This window comes from Eretmochelys imbricata, chromosome 19, assembly GCF_965152235.1.
Source record: "Eretmochelys imbricata isolate rEreImb1 chromosome 19, rEreImb1.hap1, whole genome shotgun sequence".
In the NCBI taxonomy this organism is placed as follows: domain Eukaryota; kingdom Metazoa; phylum Chordata; order Testudines; family Cheloniidae; genus Eretmochelys; species Eretmochelys imbricata.
In genome coordinates, this window is record NC_135590.1 from 10,048,594 (window position 1) to 10,069,568 (window position 20,975).

Consider the following 20,975-nt stretch of genomic DNA (forward strand, 5'->3'; position numbering starts at 1 on the left):
TCATTCCGTGCTTGAGCTGAATCTTGTTCTTGGATTGTTTTAAGCAGTGGATGTAATGAGCAGTAGGTGGCATGCAGTGGGGTGGAAGAAGTGGACCTGGCACAGAGATGCAGCGTTGTAGGAGTCATTAAAAAGGGCTGTCGAAGGCAGCGGTATCCTGCAGGGAAAATTTCTGGGGAAAGCTTAGGCGGAACTTTGTCTTACCACCTTCATAAAACCAAGCCGCAGGAAAGAGCTGTGTTTGGACCAGTGTGTGTGTGTTCAGAGCAGGGTGGGAATGCCATCCGCTTATAAGCCCAGTAAGACCGTTACTGCTCTCGGCCTACGTGTTCCCTTTCCCAGCTGCAGGTCCCATTCATTCTCTGTCTACAATTGCAGCACCCCCACAAATCTTTTTTCTCTGATACCACAAAGCTTTCTAATTTATCTGCATCACCACTGCCACCTCGTGCTGGCCAGCCCTGAGCGGTGGAGTGCCATTTGGGGCCGGATGCACCAAGTTGAGTGACTTACGTTATAAAGGAGGCATTTAACTAAACGCATCGTCCCTTGCAGCAAAATCAGTTCACCCCAGGTTTCTGGAGAAGCAGCATCTCTTGTGATAAAGCCAGCGTAGTCAGAGGCTTTATTTCAAGTGTAAACCTTTGTGCTTGGTACTATCCAGCTCTGCTCTGTAGCTCCTTGAAATGAGATTCAGATGGATGATTATGACCCTCTTTCCCCAATCTAATAAGTGAGAAGGGCTGGGCTCAATTCCTGTTGTCTGGGTGGTCCAGGCGAGCTGTCTGGTGGAGCACAGGCTGCAGTCCACCCTGCAGGGACCAGGAATGCAAGTTGGTTTACTCAAGGGAGGGAACAGGGAGTTGCCTAAAGAGGAGGGGAGAGAACACAGGGAATGCTGCTCTGGCTCACTTACTAGTCTCAGTGGAGCAGAAAGAGATGCGAGATTAGACCCATAGATGAGAGGGAGAACAAGGTGGAAATGCAGGGGAATGGAAATGACGAGGTCCTGTGGACACTCCCTGCCCTCACTTATGCCTGTGGCACAAGATGCCCCACTGATGTCAGAGGGACTGCGTAGCTATATCTCAAGGTAGGGTTTGGCCCGTAAGTTTCAGTAACTCCTAGACACTCGCCTATGTTAGAAGGACATGGGGCAGGGGTGACAGGCTGCTGTTACGGGTGAGGTTTCAGTTGGTCTTTATGGCGTAGACCTCTCTAAACTGTGTCCCAGTAACTCTTTCAACTTATAAACTACAAGCCATTTGGTAGCTGTGATGCCCCATCTGATCGAATGAGTTTCACAGCTCCTGGCAAAGGGGGTTGTCTCTAATGCTATAAACAATGCTGTCTCTTTGTGCACCCACACCTGGGTGACTGGCTGATGCAGACAAAAGACAGAGAGATCCTGACCATGAGCTGTGTGCTGTCTCCCTTTGAATCCAGCAACCAAGTGCTGCATGGGCCTCTTTCTCCCAGGCACTAGTCTCTCCTGGGACAAGCTTGATGCTCTGCAAGGTCAACCAGAAGGGGGTTCCTCTTGTAGCCTCTGATCGCGAATCAAGGAGCTGCCTATGTTAACAGTCGTCTCCATTACAGCCTGGGTACATCTTCATGCACTGGGCCCCATGACGGCGCATCTGAACCAGTGCCAAGGATGCTTCTTAAATCAGCCTGCTCCACCTATCCCTTTATGGTCACTTGTCTCCTGAATCCAAGCTTGGTGCTGCCCATCTATCTGGAGATGGCCGGCCTCTCATGCAGAGTGGTTGCATGGCAGGAACATCAAATGGGGTTGCCCCTGAAAACTGGTCTGTAGTTGGACTAGGCCAGGTTCCTTCAAAATACAGGTTAAGAGTATTAAGAAAACACCTGTTTCTAGTCATCAGAGTAAAGGATCAGCTGCCTAATCCAGACTGGTACTCAATTCACCAAGGCGGCCATGACTTGAAAGATCAGGCAAAAACACAGGTGTGGCCTGTATCTCTAATACAGAGGTGCCCAGGTGGCAGGGGCCTGCTGTACCTGAGCCAGTGAAGCCCAGTCTTGTCTACTGAACATGCTGTCATTGTAAGTGGTTTTTAATTCAGTCTAAGCATAAATCCTGCTGACAAGGAATGCCCAGCAGTGTGATCCTTGCCAAGATTGGATAGCTGCTCTGGTCTTGGCCTCTGAAAATGAGGGCTTTAAAAATAAATAAATCTAAAGGCTCCCCCGTGAAGCAGAGGCCCAATCTGTTGACACAGCTGCAGCAGCTTTCTCTAAGAATTGCAAAGGTCTGCTGCTGATCTGGGGCATGGAGAGCAGACGGATGGCAAAAGTTGCTCAAAGATGGGCCAACATGAGTGAACTGCAGAAGGCATCTGCTGTGGGTGGGTGTAATCTGTACTGGAGTAGTTTACTGACACTCATCTCCTTGACTGCACTGCTACCGGGAAATCTGCCCCCGCCACTCCAGCCCAAGAGCTGATTGGTGCCCTGACTCTTAATTAGTCACTGCTTTTTCAGCCTGTCACAGTTAAAGCCTGCTGTTTAAACTGGCTGTTCCCTACTTGTCAGCCATGTAATCCAGTGGTCTTAAATTTAATGTAACTGTAGTGCCTGACAGGCGCCTGGCTGTATTCCTGCCAGCGCTCTTGCTGTCATCCTCTGAAAGGATCGGCCTCTGCTTAATGGGAAGTTTCTCAAAGCTATTAAAAAAAAAAAAAAATCCCTGCTCGAGAAGGCTGGCCTCAGATGAGCTGCAGACTTTAATGAATAATTGAATAGGGGTCAGTTTACAGGACTTGCACATGAGGAATGCAGTGACGTTAGCAGCAGCCAGCGAGGCTTGTGTTTGTAGCAATTTTGCTTGCAGAACTAGCTTGGCATTGCTGATTCTGAAACCGCTCCCCTTTTTAATTATGAATTCAAATAAAAACCACCTCTGGCTCTTTGTGTTCCAAAGAAATTCCCTTTATCTGATAGCTATCCACTGGCGCAAACCTGCGCTATGTTTCAGCACAGAAGCCATCCATCTCTCTCTGTCTCCCTTCATAGCAAGACTCAGAAGAGAGCTATAAAGCAAGGCCCCTCCTTTCAGCCCTTCATCTTCTGCGTTCTCTTGACCTGATAAACTTTGCTGGCACTGCTCTGGCTTTGAGGACAGACTGGGATCGCAATTTCAAAGGGGAACTGACTGTGATCCTAGAGAGTAATTTATAGTAGCATTCAGACTAGGAAGGAAACACAACAAAACCAGACAAAAACTCTGCCTGCATTTCTCCCAGCAGGGCTAAATAAGCTGCTACTCCCATCCTCCCCCTCCCTCCATGTGAGGAGATGTGTTCTGTTACTTCATCTATAGCAGGGAGTGAAGGGCTGGGGAATGTTCCAAGCAGAAGGGATTATCTTTAGGGATAATACCGTTCTTTATTCTAAGGGCTTGTCTACACTGGCAATTAACAGCGCTGCCACTTTCTCGCTAAGGGGTGTGAAAAAACACCCCCTTGAGCGCAGCAAGTTGCAGCGCTGTAAAGCACCAGTGTAAAGAGTGCCCCAGCGCTGGGAGCTACGCCCCTTGTTGAGGTGGGCTTTTTGAGAGTGCTGGGAGAGCGCTCTCCCAGTGCTGCGCCGTGACCACACAAGGCCCGTTAAAGCGCTGCCAGCATAGAGTATCCCTAACTGTTCTACATCTGTGATTCTTCACCACCATGGTGCAAAGCACTGGTAAGGTGCGTGAGACAAATGGCAGTTCCGAGTCCTGGAACGCCGAGAACTGCAGACCTCATGACGCTAGGACTTCGTAATTCATTATTTTGGGAAGCTAGAGAGAGTTTATAATGTTTAACAGATCTAAAATCTGAGCTTTGAGCCCTGCATGCTTAATTTGACAGAAGGTAATTTAGCTTTAAGGCTGGTTTAAACTTAAAGCCAAGGTTTTCCCCCATGTAGAGATTAACGATCTCAGTGAAGTTTGTGGGTTGTTGGTTTTTTTTAACAGCTTTACAAGTGTCAACTTTATGTGGGGGCTAAAAGTAATTTTACAGAAGCAGTAAAATTCTTCTATAGCTTCAGGTGAAACTGCAGAATCCCTTTTTTCCTCACTTTGCTGCTGGCTGTCAAAGGCGACGCAGATAAATACGGCACAGACAATGGTGGCTCTTCTGAGGGTTCACTGCAGTGGAGCAGCACGGAAGGAAATGCCAGGTTGGAACTGCTTGTGCTGTGTAAACAGGGTGGTGTTCAAACAATCTTGAACTTTGTATTAATAGCTCTTCTTGCTACACTAGTATGGGATGGCTCTGAAGTTGTTTATCAAAGGCTATCTGGCTTAGAAAGGTGGCTAGCCACTTCCTTCTCTTTTTTTCTAGTAAAATCCATTAGCCTTTCTGCAGCATGAGCATTGGAGACCACACTGTCAACTTATTAGGATTTAAAAAATAACAACCCCCTGCCTCTTCTCATAATGATACTCAAAGGCAAAAGGGTTTTCTTCAGCAGGACCATGAAATCTTTGCTTGTATGGGTCTAGCTCAAACTGGCGTACAAACTTGCCATTGAAATTTGAGTGGTCCTGCCTTCAGCCACTCTTCTGGGTTTGGATGCTAATGGCAGGTGTTGCAATATCCATACCCTTCCCCAGCGGAATGATGGGCGCGTATTTTGTTATGAAGAAGGTGTCAGTTTAGTGGTGGTGGTTTTTTTGTTTTGTTTTTTGTTTATTTTAAATTGGCCTCACCAAAACTTCTGCTCGCTGCAGCTGTGTCTCATGGAGAAGGATTCCCACTCTGTAGCAGGAGCTGTTTCTGAAGAGAGCGCTGTCGCATAACTTATTAATCAGTCATGTTAATTATGGTGGTGTTAAGGACCAACCATGAATGAGGCTCCGTTGTAAAAGGTGCTATTTGAGTAGCAGTCCCTGCCCAATGGTACAGTCTAAACACACAAGGTGGGGGAAGGGGTATAACACACCCAAGCAGAGTGAACAATGTGAGGATATTGGCAACCATGTTAATTCCCTTACTTTGGAGGGTGGGGAGCAGGGCATTTAGTTAGGAGGAGATCAGCTAAATGGAAAGAACAGAGAAGAGGTGAGGGGCAGGGCCAAGGAGAAGAGAGTAAGGTGGGGTAGGTGTGGCATGAGGCAAGGATGAACAGACGGAGGGAGGGAGCGGGTTGGCGCAAGCAGCCAGTCAACACATAGCAGAGAGTCCAGTCAGAACTGTAGGAAGTTCTCTGCATGTTCGAATTCCCTGCGTAGGCCAGCCATGTCTGCAATGGCCGGCTGGAGTCTCCTACTTGTTCCCTCCTTTATCCTTTCCCCAAGGCTGGCGGGGGAGAACTTTGGCTTCTGGTGCTCTCTGTTTGGGTGGCTTTTCCCCTGCACAGTTCTGGGTCTGGGGGTGGTTCTGGAGGGATGGAGGGCACGAGCAGGGCCTTAATTCACCCCCTCCTCCCAGTGCAGCAGTCCTTGCTCTGGTGGCTCTTCCTACCAGCTCGAGCCTCTGGCTGGTTCCTCTGCAGTTCTCCACTGGAAATGACAGCGCTATAGCTTTGGACTTGGAGTCAGGAATAGAAATCAGCAGTTAGAGGCACATAAAAGGACTCTGTTAAAGAGGCTTTGTGATCTAGTAGTGTCAGTGATTCACTGGGGTGAGGAGAGAAGTGATGCATCAGCTGAAATGGTTTAGCACAGGTTGACCCAGTTACTGCATATTTTCGATGTGTTTCTAATTACTCCCTCCTTTCACTTTCTGTAACGTTCATGTCGTCGCACCAGAAGGGCTTTCTTTGCTGCTCTGTGTTGAACAGCGGGGGGGGCTGAATGAATATGCTGGGCCTCCAGCAGCTCAATCCAACCCTCTACAACATCACTGCTGAATGTACAGAAAAGTGTCACCCTCTTGGACGCAACGGGTAGAGTTTGCTGTGCAAATAAAGTGCTGGAAAGCAAGTCCCAGTTCCCTTCACACTGGCAGGGAGAAGGGAGGGGAGTTGGTCCGAAACTCTCAAATGGAAACGACACCATTCTTGGTGAACAGGGCAAAACACCAGCCCCTATCACTATTCAAAGATCACAGGTGTAGAGCATACAGAGAGCCACCTTTTCTTCTCCTATCCCCACCCAAAGTCCTGCATAGTATCCTAGACTAAGCACCCAGCCCAGGTGAACATATCTAGCTCTAGTCTCTAAGCAGTGGTGATCCCTCCTGGTATCAGTTTGGTTTCACAGCATGGCTTTTACAGGCATGGAAGGAAATGACATTCTGTCATGTCACAGCCAGGCAAGTGTGTGCCAACTTGTCTGCTCTTAGTACAGCTCTGCTATCAGATAGCTCAGCTTTAAGGATTCACAGAATCCAAAAAACAGTAATTTGTATTGTAAGATGCCATTATCTGAAGTGATGGAAACAATGCTTCCTTGCTTAATTTCCTGCCATGATTTATTCATACACCTGCTGTGGTAGCTTTCCAAACTGCAGACTGGTGGGGGGAGGAAGGCTGCCACTGCATGGCTGTTGCTTTGTACCCCCCCACCACCAAAAAATGTAACCCATTTTAAAAAAAAAAAAAAAAAAAAAGCTTTGTCGGGACTACAGAGGCCTTGAGCGTCCTACAAGGAAACGTGTCTTCTGTGTTGGTGTGGGAGGAGTATGGAATTCCCACATCCTCATGATGGCAAATACATTCCACATCCCACAGCAATTCCAGAGGCACTTCACGTAATATTGCAAACAAGTATCAGCTCTATTTGTGGAACTACTGTTAGATTCTCTTAGGCAGTGAAAAGGAGTCTATCGTTCCTCTACCGAGAGTGTAAAAATAACAAGAGCTACGTAATGTCTAGAGTGAGCATAGCATTGATGTACAGGTTTTTAAGAATTTCTTAATGTTTCTCAACTACAAGAACTAGATTTGCTTTATCAAGCATCGAAGGTTGCTGTGCGTTTTATTTGGGGGTAAAACTGGAGACATCCCTACCTTCTTGCCTTTAATAGAATTTTCAGAAATGTCAGACAAGACCAGCAGTTTCCTTTGCACTTTCTCTAGAGATTTCTTGTTCTTTAAAAGTTGCACACTAGGTACTTCTGCATCCAGACTCTTACGTGAAAGGTGTTGTGGGATACTTTCCACTGTGGTACATCATTTCACTAGATGCAAAGCCCGGCTTAGCATGGCTGCTGCTCTGTTTACTGCTCTGGAGACAGTCTGGTGTAGCACAAGTGAGCTGTTAACACACAATTTACAAAGAATCTTTGTCTGAGCATGTATCTTCAGACAGAACTCCGCTGTCAGCTGATCTCAGACAGGTGTGGCTTTTAGTGCCTTGAAAGGATGGAGAGTCACTAGAAATTTGCAGGCTCAAATGCCAAACTCTTCTTGCTTTCTGAGGAACCAAGGCCTGGCAATAAAATAAGCTGCTTTATCTAGTCCATGTGTCCTTGACTCAAATAGAAAGATCCTTGCTAATTCTGTATCGTGATTATGTTTCCAAGTGACACCAGATTCCCATTATCCATGAGTTCCTAGATCAGTATCTAGAGGTAATGTCCTCTGTTAAAACTGGACATTCTGGTATTCTTGCTGTGGTAGCCACGTGGTGCATCTGGCCAGGCCAGAAGGGCTGTTCTAAATGTGTAAGAAACTTGGCTTGACCTGGAAATTCTGTCCTGTGATGTCAAGCTGGGCTATATCCTGTTCCCTTTAGCCTCTGACTAAAGCTGTTACTTAGGCAGTCCTGATTTGCTGAAGAGGGGATTTAAGAAAACTATTTTCAAAGATGCTGAATCTAGCTCTGAGCCCATCATAAAATGGGTCCTCTTGGCTGGTTTGTTTATCAGATGAAGAAACATTTCTGTTACTTTAAATCTACTTTAAGAGTGCCGCCTGCTGGAGTGAACGATTGATATTGGCCTGTGTAACATTAGGGTCTTGCCTCGTGGGGGTGGGTGTCCCTCAGTTGGCTTCAGTAGCGTGTAAGTCGGTGAAACCAGGTGTGTATTTGTCCCTATAACTGCTAATATTAGTATCTGTCCGTTCCATCCCAATGCCGACTTCAGACTGTCTTCCCCTGCAAGGACTTCTCTGCCTGTTGCTAAAGAGGCTATTGGCATCGGTTTGTAGCCTCTGGACTTAGAACTGTCACAGGAAGGGAGCGAACTTTCAGAAAGTACAATCAGCCTTTCATGTACTGAGAGATTGGGCATTTTCTCAGTCACAAAAATAGCCAACTTTCCACTGGCAAACCAGCTCAGTGGGGAAGAGACTGCCCCAGCACCAGGCACAAGGGCTGAAATTGGCCTGCTTTCCTAGGCTTCACTTGCAGCCCTGATCAGAGAGGTCATTCTAGCTGCTCTGGCAGAAGGTCATTCGAACTGCACTGGCAGAAAAGTCCTTCCAGGGGAGTGAAGTCTGGTTTCCTCTTTAATTTTTGCTATTAATGCCAGAGCCTTTTTTTTGTTTGTGGGAAGAAATACTTCCATGAGGAACACTGCCTGAAAGCCCTAACATGCTGAGCCAAAAGGACCTCTGGTGCACAATTCCACTGAGTTCTGTGATGTTACCAGGGGATTAACTTGGCATACTGACTTCAAGCAGAAACTTCAGGGCATACTTTTGACACGGACTGTGTAGAACAGGGCTATTTCCATCTAATCATTGCTGCTTCCAGCCTCTAGCAAAATAACACAATTTTTTTGTAATAGTACAACCATAGAGTACCTTTATCCTTTTCTGGGATGCCAAGTTCATCACCGCTACAGTTCAACTGAATTCAATGGAATGGCAACCGGGATGCTTTTGACCCAATGTCAGGTTTCCATACAGATCGCAGGCACGTCGCATTTTAATTACTATAAAATTGTCAAATAACTTATTTGCCATGAAGGAATAGCCTAAGAAGCCTGTATTACTAAAAACTTGCGGAAAGATGACCGTAAACCAGATTCTGACCTGGTATAAATCCAGAGTAAATGAACTCTCATTCATTGGCTCTGTTGATGTAAATGAGATTGAAATGTGTCCCCCCCCCCCCCCCCGCCCTTAAGGAAAGAGAGCTTCTTGCTTTTGCATGCGGACTTTGCTATAAGATTCATGCCTATTTTTCTTCTAATTCGGTCATCAAACTATTCCTACTCTTAAAAAAAGAAAAAAGTGGGAGTGGGGGAGAGAGGCCAAGTGAGATGGAAGGTGACCAATCTGTAGCAGTAACATTCCCACTGTAAACAAATCCTTCCCTATTGTACTTGCAAACATTAGTGCTTTACCTGAGCTAATCCCAAAGAATCCACCCCTTCTTTATTATCCATCTGTCAGGAAGTTCTGGTTGCCAATGTCTTCAGCACTGCTCCTTATACACACAGTTTATTGACATTGTATGCTAGTTATATCTTCAAAACCACCCCCGCATGCATGCAACACCCTCCCCGGCCCCAGGAGCTTGTTCTGGCTCATGGAGGTGTGCGCCTGCTGGAACTGTACACTCTGGTTTAAAGAACCTCTGGAGTGCTGCATCCCTGGTTATTCAAGGGGATGGAGATGTAGCAAGAACTTAAATTAGAACAGGCTGTGATGTTGAAACCATATTAGAGAGACATGGTGGGTGAGCGAATATCTTTTTTATTGGACCAACTTCTGTTGGTGAGAGAGACAAGCTTTCGAATTACACAGAGCTGCTCTTTAGATCTGGGAAAGGTTCTCCCAAGCCACAGCAAAATGTAAGGCGGAACAGATAGTTTAGTGTAACTAGTTAGCACGTATTGTTAGGGACCATTCAAGGTAGAGTGGCTCATTAAGAACCTCTGCAGTCATAGGAGAAAACGACCGGGTTGGTAAGTTAGAGATTGTTGTAATAAAAGCCATAAATCCAGTGTCTCTGATTTATGTTCAGTCTGTGATTGTTAGTGTGTAGCAGAGCAATAAATTTAAGCTCCCAGGCTCCTCTTTTTTGAAAGTGTTGAGCAGGTTTCCTTTGATGAGGAGGACTGCTAGGTCAGATATAAAGGGATCGCTTTGTGGAAAGTGTTCCCCTAGAGGTGATAGGGTGTTTTTGTTTTTCATCATTTTCCAGTGTGAGTTCATTCCAGAGTTTAGTGATTTGTGTGGTTTCAGGCACATAATTGTTGTTGGGGGCATTTAGTGCACTGGATGAGGTACACCACGTGTTATGATAGGCATGTGTAGGATCCATGGATCTTGAAAGGTGTGCTGTGGGGGGGTGTTGATCATGGTAGCAGTGGAGATATGTTTGCAGGTTTTGCATCTGTTCTGGCAGGGTCTGGTGCCACTTTGAGTTGGTGGGGCCTGGTCTGTGGGGAGCTTGCTTCCAATGACGAAGTTGGGGGGTTGTTTGAAGGCCAGAAATGGAGGCTCAGGAAAGACTTCTTTCAGGATGGGGTCCCCATCAAATATGGGTTGTAGTTGTTTGATACCCCATATGGATTCCAATGTGGGGTAGTAGGTAACAACTAGAGGTGTGCCGTTGGAGTGGGGGTTATTTCTGTATCTCTTGGGCTATTTGGGTGGCCTATTCCATGATGCGATCTACTTCTCTAGTGAAGTGTCTTTGTTTGGTGAAGGCAGTTTTAAAGTGTGCTAAGGTGTCTATCCCTAACTTTCTCCTCTGAGTGTATTCTGTGGTATCTGAGTGCCTAACTGTAGATACCAGATTTCTTGGTGTGTTTGGGGTGGTTACTGGACCTATAAAGGTAGGTGTGGTGATCCATGTGCTTCTTGTATATGGTTGTCTCTATGGTTCAATTGGTGATGATGGTCATGGCGTCCAGGAAGTTGATGCTAGTGTGGGAGTGTTCCAGAGAGTTTTTAATGAACGGGTGGTGGCTGATGAAGTTGTAGTGGAAATCTTTGAGGGAGTTTAAACCATCTGTCCAGAGGATGGAAATATCATTGATGTACCTCGGGTATATCATTGATTTAATGGTCCATTTGTCCAGAAATTCTTCTGAGAGGGCTGTGATAGAGGTCCCTAAAATCATGACTGGTGTGGAGAAAGTAAATAAGAAAGTGTTATTCACTCCTTCTCATAACACACAAGAGCTAGGGGTCATCAAATAAAATTAATAGACAGCAGGTTTAAAACAAACAAAAGGAAATATTTCTTCAAACAATGCACAGTCAACCTGTGGAACTCTTTGCCAGAGGATGTTGTGAAGGCCAAGACTAGAACAGGGTTCAAAAAAGAACTAGAAAAATTAATGGAGGACAGGTCCATTGATGGATATTAGCCAGGCTGGGCAGGGATGGTGTCCCTAGCCTGTTTGCCAGAAGCTGAGAGTGGGCGACAGGGGATGGATCACTTGATGATTCTCTGTTCTGTTCATTCCCTCTGAAGCACCTGGAATTGGCCACTGTCGGAAGACAGGACACAGGGCTAGATGGACCATTGGTCTGACCCAGTATGGCCATTCTTATGTTCAAGGGGGCCCATGAAGAAGTTGGCATATCGGGGAGCCATCTTAGTACCCAAAGCTGTTCCCATGATTTTGACAACATGTTTGTTGACTATAAAATCATTATGGGTGAGGATGAAATTAATGAGTTTGGCGATTTGTGTTTGAGGTGGATATCTGAGAGTTGCCCATTGTCTTGTAAATATTTGAGGTAGGCAGCAATGCTGTCATTACGAGAGACGTTGGTGTGAGTGACGTCCATGGCGGTGAAGATGGTGTTCTGACGGAGGTTGTTAATTGTATAGCATACAGATTAGGATAACATTTGAGTGGCAAATCCAGATACTGCAGGCTTTTATAAATACCCTCTAGGGAATAGGTAGAACCTTTTGAGCTTTGTAGACGGGGTGTTCTATAGGTATAGATCTGTAGTGATCAAACACATGCATGTTGAGTCATTTCTTTTCCCTTCACAATAAGAAGTTCTAATCTACTTTTCAGAGTAGCAGCTGTGTTTGTCTGTATCCGCAAAAAGAAAAGGAGTACTTGTGGCACCTTAGAGACTAACAAATTTATTTGAGCACAAGCTTTCGTGAGCTACAGCTCAGAAGTGCCACAAGTACTCCTTTTCTTTTTGTAATCTACTTTTGTATTCAGCTGGACTTTCTTTTTGACATTCTGTGCACCTGAATTCTTTTTCTTCCCATCCATAAAGAATATGGGAGAGTTTTTCTGCCTAGATGACTTCATTTGTTTGTTCTTAGCTTCTACTGTGTTTTATTTCAGAAACTGGCTCTTTAAGAGAGTATTTCTGTTTAAGCAATCTCATAACTGCCCACTATGTGAGGCAGGAAGAGTCTCCCCCACTTGGGGTGATCCACACTAGGAGAAAAAGAGGTGTAGTTTTTAATCATGTGACAACACATGGCAAAATTCTAGTGTGGACGAAGAAGTTGTGTGAAAACTACAGCGTTAACAGATTCAGGTAAACACTAGAGGGGAGCATAGGACTTACCTTGGCCAGCTAATGTGTGAAAACAATTGCCTTGTCCACAATAGGGTTTCTGTGACTGTGGGTCTCAGGCTGTATGGACAGCCCAGCCCAGCAGTGAATTAATGCCCTAATTCCTCCCTCTGTGGAGGGCATTAATGAAAACCAGGATTAAGCAGACTCCTTGCCTCTCCTATAGAGCGCCCTTCTGCTAGGCGGCCCAGGGCTGGTGTGGCAGAGTTCTGTGCAGGTTTAGTCTCATGGTGCCTGCCTGCGATTTCCATGGCTCTACTACTGACCTTACTTTGAACTCTCTTCCCTGTTCCCCAAATTTCAAAAACGTAAAATCTGCTGTTGCTGTGGGCAGTACTTAGGATTGCTACTTCCTCTTACCTCACTAATGGTTTCTCTATCAAGAGCTAACACCCCTTGTTGCAAAAATTCTCTTCCTTTAGTCCAGTTCTCTTCTGATAATTCTCTAGCCTGATCCTGCAGACTGGGGGTCAGTTGATCAGTGTACATGGACATCTTCCACTCTTAATTTTTTTTTTTTTTAATTCCCTTGATCATAAATTGAAACTGTTCCCACAAATCACATGCAGGCTATAACAGACACATGTTTTATCTATCTTAAGTGTGGAATCATGCTCTAAAATTGCTATTTGGGGCTAAGAGGAGTAAAACATGGGTTGGTCTGCCCCTGTATCTTCACAGTAGCATACTTGTTCTTTCCTGTAGAAAACATGCAAAGGTTTATTAGAAGACCAGTCAACCTCAGCTTTATTTAAAACAACTCTTTAGGAAGCATTGCTTTCTGGTCACTTCCTCTTGCCACCTACTGATCTGAAGTAGATCACATGAGCATAATTCTATACTCTTACTGGAAACTGCTTCAAACTCCTTCCTAGTGCCAGAGATGCTCCAGAGTGCAAGGCCTGAATGCACTTGAGTTCCTGTTGCTCCTAGTGAAAACGTTGAACATCTAGGGCTCTTCTTAAAAACTGCAGTCCCCAAATAAAGACACTGTCTACACTCAGTGCCCAGACTGCACATGGTATGATTCCTTTTCCCAACAACTACCGCAAACCTTCAGTTGCACATTGTCTGGCTTGTGGCATAACCCACTGCTGAAATGTGGCTTCTTGGGTAAGGGGCAAGAATCCCACTTTAAGAGCATGCTGAAATGACAGCCGCTGTCTCTCTTCAAACAGCAGCTTTTCACACTATCAGTTTCCTGTTTATGAAACTCTGATCCTTCCTCACTCTCTTGCTGTAACTGATGCTCTGTTGCCAGCACTCTACAGGATGTGTGAGCAGATCTCAACAGCAGACAAAGGCAGTTCCAGTTATTCTGATTAAAATTAGAGCAAGCATGGTGCCTCTTTTTTTTTTTTTCCAACAATTTACAGAGCTGACGTTAGAATCATGATCAGCTGACGAAATCTAATTTGCAGTAACTTTAAACTGTGTGCTGTGGACTGTCGTCTTTACTACTCCTGGGCTGGGGTGAGGGCAATAGCAGAAGGTTCCCATAGTAGTTATGGATGGTTCTGTGCCGCGTGTTCTAACTTCAGTCTTGCAGTTTGATGTGCCTTAAATAGTACTTGTAGAATTAGACTTGAATTGCTAAATGTTGGTGGTAATTAACATCTGCCTTCACTTAAAAACAGACTCCCATTATTTAATTAAATTAAAGCAGTGGGAAATTGCATGTTGCACTTTCAGGCAACTCTTGTCCTCTCTTGCTACCAGTTCTATCTGGACAGAAACGCTTGATCATAGTTAATATTTCTGACTCTGCTAAGACGATTCTAGTCATTAGGTTTTGCACAAATAGGCTTGTTTCCTGCTAGTGCAAATATTGAAATCCCTGTCAAAAATTCAGAAACTGCCATTTACAAGAAAAGGGAGAAGGGCAGCCATGCTTGTCTCCTCTGTCTGTTAGCAAGGAGAAATAATGCATGTAATTGTCCTTGAATTGAGATGCCAGCAACCTCTCTGCTGCCTTGGTGGAAGGGAGAAGCAAACTGCCCACTTGCTAGCCTTGTGTGTGAAGGGGATTAATAACTAATGCACAAGGTAGAAAACTGACTTGAAGAGGTTTGATGAAACAATCTTCAAACCGGGTACCCATCCTCTACCTCCGGGCCATCACAGTAACCCCTCAAGAGCTGCCTTTCCCACTGGTGTGAGATTTGGGTGCTCAGACTTGGACTTTGGCCCGAGTCCGATTTGTTCTTGGTGCTAGGTGAATTGTTATATAAGGAATGATATTGCTAGGTGGCTTAACCACCATGGAGTTGGGTGTACCTCACTAGAAGTCAAGCCGGTGCTGTCTGCTTTTGGAAAGATGGCTAAATGGAACCGATCCCCCCCCGCCCCCCCAAGAGAGCTCTGCCTTACAAAGTTTTGTTTATCGGAGTGTGGCATGAGCAAGCCACAGGGCTGCTGATGGTATCATTTGTGAGATACATTGCACTGATATTAGCAAAACTACTGTGTAACTTTCTACCCCAGATAGTCTCCTGTCAGTGTTTTTGCACATCTGAAATACAGAAGGCTCCACACTTGGGAGCTAGAAGTGAGCATGTGACACAAGTCATGCACAAGTGGTCACCATTCTTTGCAGTGAATTTGAGCAAGCCTGGATGTGATCAATATTAGTGAATGCATATGATCCATAATAACCTCATAGAATCATAGAATATCAGGGTTGGAAGGGACCTCAGGAGGTCATCTAGTCCAACCCCCTGCTCAAAGCAGGACCAATCCCCAATTTTTGCCCCAGTTCCCTAAATGGCCCCCTCAAGGATTGAACTCACAACCCTGGTTTTAGCAGGTCAATGCTCAAACCACTGAGCTATCCCTCCCACAACCTGCAATATCATAGTGTGTAATTTGGCCCATAAACGTGTGAGGAGAGATCTGCAGGATTGTGAAAATGCCTTCTGTGACTGGAAAAACTTCACACTCACCTCTTAACAGATCCACTTACGGGAGCCCAAAGGGCCCGATCTTGAGAGGTGTGGACCGCCTGCAACTCTTGTTCCTTTCAAAGTACTATACTATGTTCAGAAAAATAACCTCTCCCGCTCTGATGGAGGCGCATTGGTGCCAATGGGCAAAGGGTTTCCTGTTCTTTACAGGCAATTCCTGTCCCAGACCTGACAAACTCAGTACACCTAATGCACCGCTTTCACTGTATTTATCCATGAGGGGTAGCCTGTGAGGTCTCTACTGAAATCTTGTAACTTATCAATACTCATAATCCTTGTGAGATGTGTGTATGGGTAATATTTAAGGAATAATGTAACTATATTGAAAATTATGCTTTATGGTCTTAGAGTAAAAGTTAGGCACTAGGGAATCACATGTCTCAGTGATAAGCCCATTAAGGTGGGAGGGAATTGTCACTCTTTCCTGGTCAGCCGGTGACATAATTCAAGGTTCAACTGTCTACCCTTGCCCTATTCCAGAAGAGTCAATGGAAAACCATCAAAGACAACGGCAAACAACCAAAACCACTTGGAGGTAAAAGAAACATTATAGCAGACAGGGGATTGTGTGATCTGTGAATAAAGACACAAGCCTGGTTCAGTATATGAGAGAGTAGAGAGATCCCCTCTGGATCCATTCAGTGAGGAGACATCTTCTGGAGCGGGAGGTGTTTCATGAAAGAGTGGATCCTGGTTCATGTGAGGCCAGCCAGCAACGCAACAGACTGAACTTTGGGGAGGAAAACCTACTTTATTAGATAAGAAAGGCAACTATTAATAAAGTGTAGGCCCTAGTTTGTCTATTATATAGGACTATCGATTATTCGCAGTTAACTCACGCGATTAACTCAAAAAAATTAATCGCGATTTTAAAAAAAAAGTTAATCATGATTAATTGTAGTTTTAATCTATTGTTTAAAAATGCGAATACTAATTGAAATGTATTAAATATTTTGGATGCTTTTCTACATTTTCATATATATTGTTTTCTGAGTTGTAATTGAAATCAAAGTGTATATTTGATTACAAATATTTGCACTGTAAAAATGATAAACAAAAGAAATAGTATTTTTCAATTCACCTCAGACAAACACTGTAGTGCAATCTCTTTGTTGTGAAAGTGCAACTTACAAATGTAGATTTTGTTTTGTTACATAACTGCACACAAAACCAAAACAATGTAAAACTTTAGAGCCTACAAGTCCACTCAGTCCTACTTCTTGTTCAGCCAATTGTTAAGACAAATAAGTTTGTTTACAATTACAGGAGAGAATTCTGCCCTCTTCTTATTTACAATGTCACCAGAAAGTGAGAAATGGCGTTCGCATGGCACTTTTGTAGCTGGCGTTGTAAGGTATTTACATGCCAGATATGCTAAACATTCGTATGCCCCTTCATGCTTCGGCCACCCTTCCAGAGGACATGCTTCCATGCTGATGACTCTTGTTTAAAAAAATGTGTTAATTAAATTTGTGACCAAACTCCTTGGGGGAAGAACTGTGTGTCCCCTGCTCTGTTTTACCTGCATTCTGCCGTATATTCCATGTTTTAGCAGTCTCGGATGATGACCCAGCACATGTTCATTTTAAGAACACTTTCACAGCAGATTTGACAAAACGCAAAGAAGGCACCACTGAGAGACTTCTAAAAATAGCTACAGCACTCGACCCAAGGCTTAAGAATCTGAAGTGACTTCCAAAATCTGAGAGGGATGAGGTGTGGAGCATGCTTTCAGAAGTCTTAAAAGAGCAACACTCTGATGCGGAAACTACAGAACCCAAACCACCAAAAAAAGAAAATCAACCTTCTGCTAGTGGCATCTGACTCAGATAATGAAAACGAACATGCGTTGGTCTGCTCTGCTCCCGACTGTTATCGAGCAAAACCCATCGTCCGCATGGATGCATGTCCCCTGGAATGGTGGTTGAAGCATGAAGGGACATATGAATCTTTAGCACATCTGGCATGTAAATATCTTGCAACGCCGGCTACATCCAGGCCATGCGAACGCCTGTTCTCACTGTCAGGTGACATTGTAAACAAGAAATGGGCAGCATTATTTCCTGCAAATGTAAACAAACTTGTTTGTCTGAACAACTGGCTGAAGTAGGACTGAGTGGACTTGTAGGCTCTAAAGTTTTACATTGTTTTATTTTTGAATGCAGTTATTTTTTAATATCCAAAAATATTTAAAGAAATGGTATTTTTTTATTAACAGTGCGATTAATCATGATTAATATTTTTAATCGCTTATCCGCCCTAGTATTATGATTTTGTTTTGTATTGTAACCATTTTGTTTCTGTTACTCTCTGGTTTCTAGTGAAGTCTCTATTCTTTCGTAAACCTTCTTTTTGTTTTATTGTAAGTGCTAACAAGCGCTGTGCCTTACACAGGAGTGGTAAACTGGGGTAGCCAGCTCCTTTGAGGGCAGAGGATCTGAGATTCCTGTGAGTAGCCAGCGTTGGGGGCTGGGTATCACAGGCAAATGCTTCAAGGGGACTCGGGGACTGAGGTACTCCTTTTGTTCACCTGCCAGGCAAAGACAGGCTGACAGAGCCCGGAGGGGAGTGCTTGAGTGGCTGACAGGCTGACACCCAGCTACCACAGGCAAGCCTCCTTCTCGCTGGGGGCGGGGGGTGTAAATAGGTGATTCAGTCACAGGTATCCTGAATGCTGTCACACCCTCGCCCTGTCCAATGGAGATACAATCCACTGTGTAAATTAGACCTGCATGCACATGGGCAGCACATCATTTGGATTCTCTGAATTGGGCTTCACAAATCAGCATCCCATAAGGGGTCATGTGCCTTGACTAGTGCTTTCATTTGGCTGCTGGTGTTGTGCAGTGAGCACTTACTGTAATTTCCCCATAGAAAACCACAGTTTCCTTTTGTGCTGAAACTCCCAAAATACATCCAAGTGACATAGCTACTACTGGGGGTTCTTATGCTGGTGTCCGTGCTGGGGAGAGCGCTAGATCAGAAGCTCCCTTGCAAACTATGGGAGAGTAGCCATCTGGAGCTTTGGAGATGCTGAGGCTGCTCTTTCGCACCAAACCAAGGATCCAGGAGGCAAGTGCCGTGGTCTCTTTATCCGTTCTGTGTTCAGTATCGTGTTTTCTATTTCACAGGATCAAAGGCGGAAGTCAGAGACTTGCAAGACTCTAGAGCCGGCCAGGCTGCATTTAATTTACTGTATTATGTATTCTCTTTTGAAAGGGCCTTTCTGATGATAAAGGCCATGGCGTCCTCTCCTGAGGACTCTCTTCTCTGTACTGGCAGAGTTTGGGAGTGGCTTGGAACATGAGCATGATTGAAGCAACGGTGGAACAAAAAGATCCCTCAGATTATGGTCCTTGATGCATGAAAGCAGGATGCAGAAAACATAACACGAAATAGCATCTAGTTCTCACCGCCTGTTTCCAACATTCAGACTCAAATATATCAGCTACCAAGGTTATCAGACACACACGTGGTCTTTTGCCACTTTTGTTTCTAAAGCTCTTTATATAAAGAAGGGGAGAGAGAGAGGAGTCAGGAGAGTGCATTTTGAACTGGTATTGTGGGAAGAGACGACAAATTATATCCTGAGACCCTTGCAGTACAAACGGTTTTAGGCTTGACTAAGTGATCTGCTTAGTACTAAAGCAGCTCTAAGATGTTTCAGTTCAAAAGAAACTCAGTCTTCTCCTCTCAGACTTGCAGTAACTTCCTGGTTTCAAACCTGACTGGGGTGAAGAGGAGTATTGTGGGAGTAGCAGCAAATGCTAATCTCCCACTCACACAGGGGATCTCTGTAAATGACTTCTCCTGAATTTGCAGAGGGCAGCAAAATATTCTGCCTCGGGTTGCCAATTTTGGTTGGACCTATTCCTGGAGATCTCATCACTTGACATAATCTTTAATTCCTGGAGACTTCAGGACAATCCTGGAGGGTTGGCAACCTTAATTCCACTGCAGTCCCATGATAATGCAACCTGCTGCTTATGTGAGCTAGTGTGCATAGTTTGCAGGGGCTCCACTCTACTAAGGGAGACTTGGTTTAAAAAAAAGTGCACCCAATTAACACACTGCTTAAGGAAAGTGGTCAGAGCAAAGGATAGGGTATCGGGAGAAGAGTTGTAAAAGAACTGTTCCATCACTGACGTGTGTGACTTTAACCTCTGCATCTTTCCTTATTTGTAAATGGGGGGCAATGTTTGTCTGTGTGAGGTTTTGAAGCACCTGCTGGAAGTTAGTGAAAGGCTCTGGTGGCGATTGTTTTTCTTCAGCTGTGAATGGCAACTCTTGGCCGGGGCACAGAATTTGCGCCATCATGGCAGAGGCTGGACCAGTCGGTCTCTTCGCTACGGGTACATCTGCACTTCAGGCTGGACGTGTAAATCCCACTTCAAGGAGATCTACTTGTGCCAGCTCAGTGAGCGCTAGTGTGTGGAAAACAGCGTGGCTGCAACGGCACGGGTGGCAGGAGGAGCTAGGGAGCTCAGCCTTCCTGCTGCTGTGCCAAGCAGCTGTAGTAATGGGGTCACGTGGGAGAAGAGGTGAAAACAAGGCCCCCGCACCCTGTATTCAGCTTCTTCCCAGGCTTCAAATGTCTCCCTTATTAAAAATGTTAAGGATCTCTTTTTCGTGATGCTCTCCCAAGGCTTTTTTTTTTTTTTTTCTCATTTTCCCTTCACAGCTATTACTTACTTCAGATTTTTTGGACAGTAATCCTGTTTATGGGTGCAGAGTTGGGGAGGTTTCTCCTTTCGACCTGTGGTCAGAGGAGCTTGAAACTGTAGCTCCGATTATCCAAAATGCTGGCCCACAAGCTCCCACACCCCACCCTGTGACACTACCTAACCGCATCAAGAGAAAGCAGAAGTAGCATTCGAGTGTCTTTCTTTAAAAAACATATTATGTGGCATTGCTACAGGAGGCTCCACCCCTACTCTGCAACTTGCGCATTAAGCCCCATGGAGGGAAATGCATCACATCTGGGGGATTTTTTTTAATTTTTATTTAAACTTCAGCTCATCCTCTCAAAGCTGGCTGAAAAAGCACCCAGCTGTGATAATGAATCTATATGTACATGAGTTAACCTCTTGGAGATACAACAGGATTTGGGATCTGATCTCTAACCTTCCAAAACTCAGGCTCTTCAAATGTAACCTTCTTGTCTGAAATCTGTCTGCCAGTGTTTCTGTGGGGGCAAAGCAGAAGGAACAGCTTTTGAACCAGGGCATGGTTAAACCTTCCTCAAACAGTTACTCTATCTCTCAACAAAAGAAGGCTGCCTAGAACTGGATCAGCATCAGGTTAAAAGGCAATTGGATGAGTGCTTCTCACGTCGCCCTTTGAGATGAGATCTAATAGCTGGTCTGGAAACAGACCATGAGCCCAGGGCCAGACCTACTCTCTTCCTGCAAGATGTGATGCACTTGTTTGTATTCCTACTAGCTGGTTTAAGAGCACTGATTCCCACTCAGATGAGAATCCATTTCTCAGCTGGTAAGAGCTGAGCAAGAGTACAGGTCCCAATTTCTGCTGTTCTTCTGAATGTCCATGAGTGTAACTCTACCAAAGCAGAGAGCTGCTGTGGAGTTACACCAGGTG

The 20,975-nt window shown here is 44.9% G+C and overlaps 1 protein-coding gene across 2 annotated transcripts in view; it reads left to right on the forward strand.

Moving 5' to 3' along the window:
* Positions 1-20,975, forward strand: part of RPS6KA1 (ribosomal protein S6 kinase A1) — a 67,290-nt gene that overhangs the window by 19,648 nt on the left and 26,667 nt on the right. Inside the window, exon 1 of one of the 2 annotated variants that reach the window (XM_077837910.1) lies at positions 18,228-18,449. The exons of the other annotated variant lie outside the window; for it this stretch is intronic. Within the exon in view, the coding sequence (XP_077694036.1) occupies positions 18,408-18,449 (42 nt within the window). The 5' untranslated portion in view covers positions 18,228-18,407. Of the gene's footprint in view, positions 1-18,227; positions 18,450-20,975 lie in introns of those variants that run through there. 2 annotated transcript variants of the gene reach the window in all.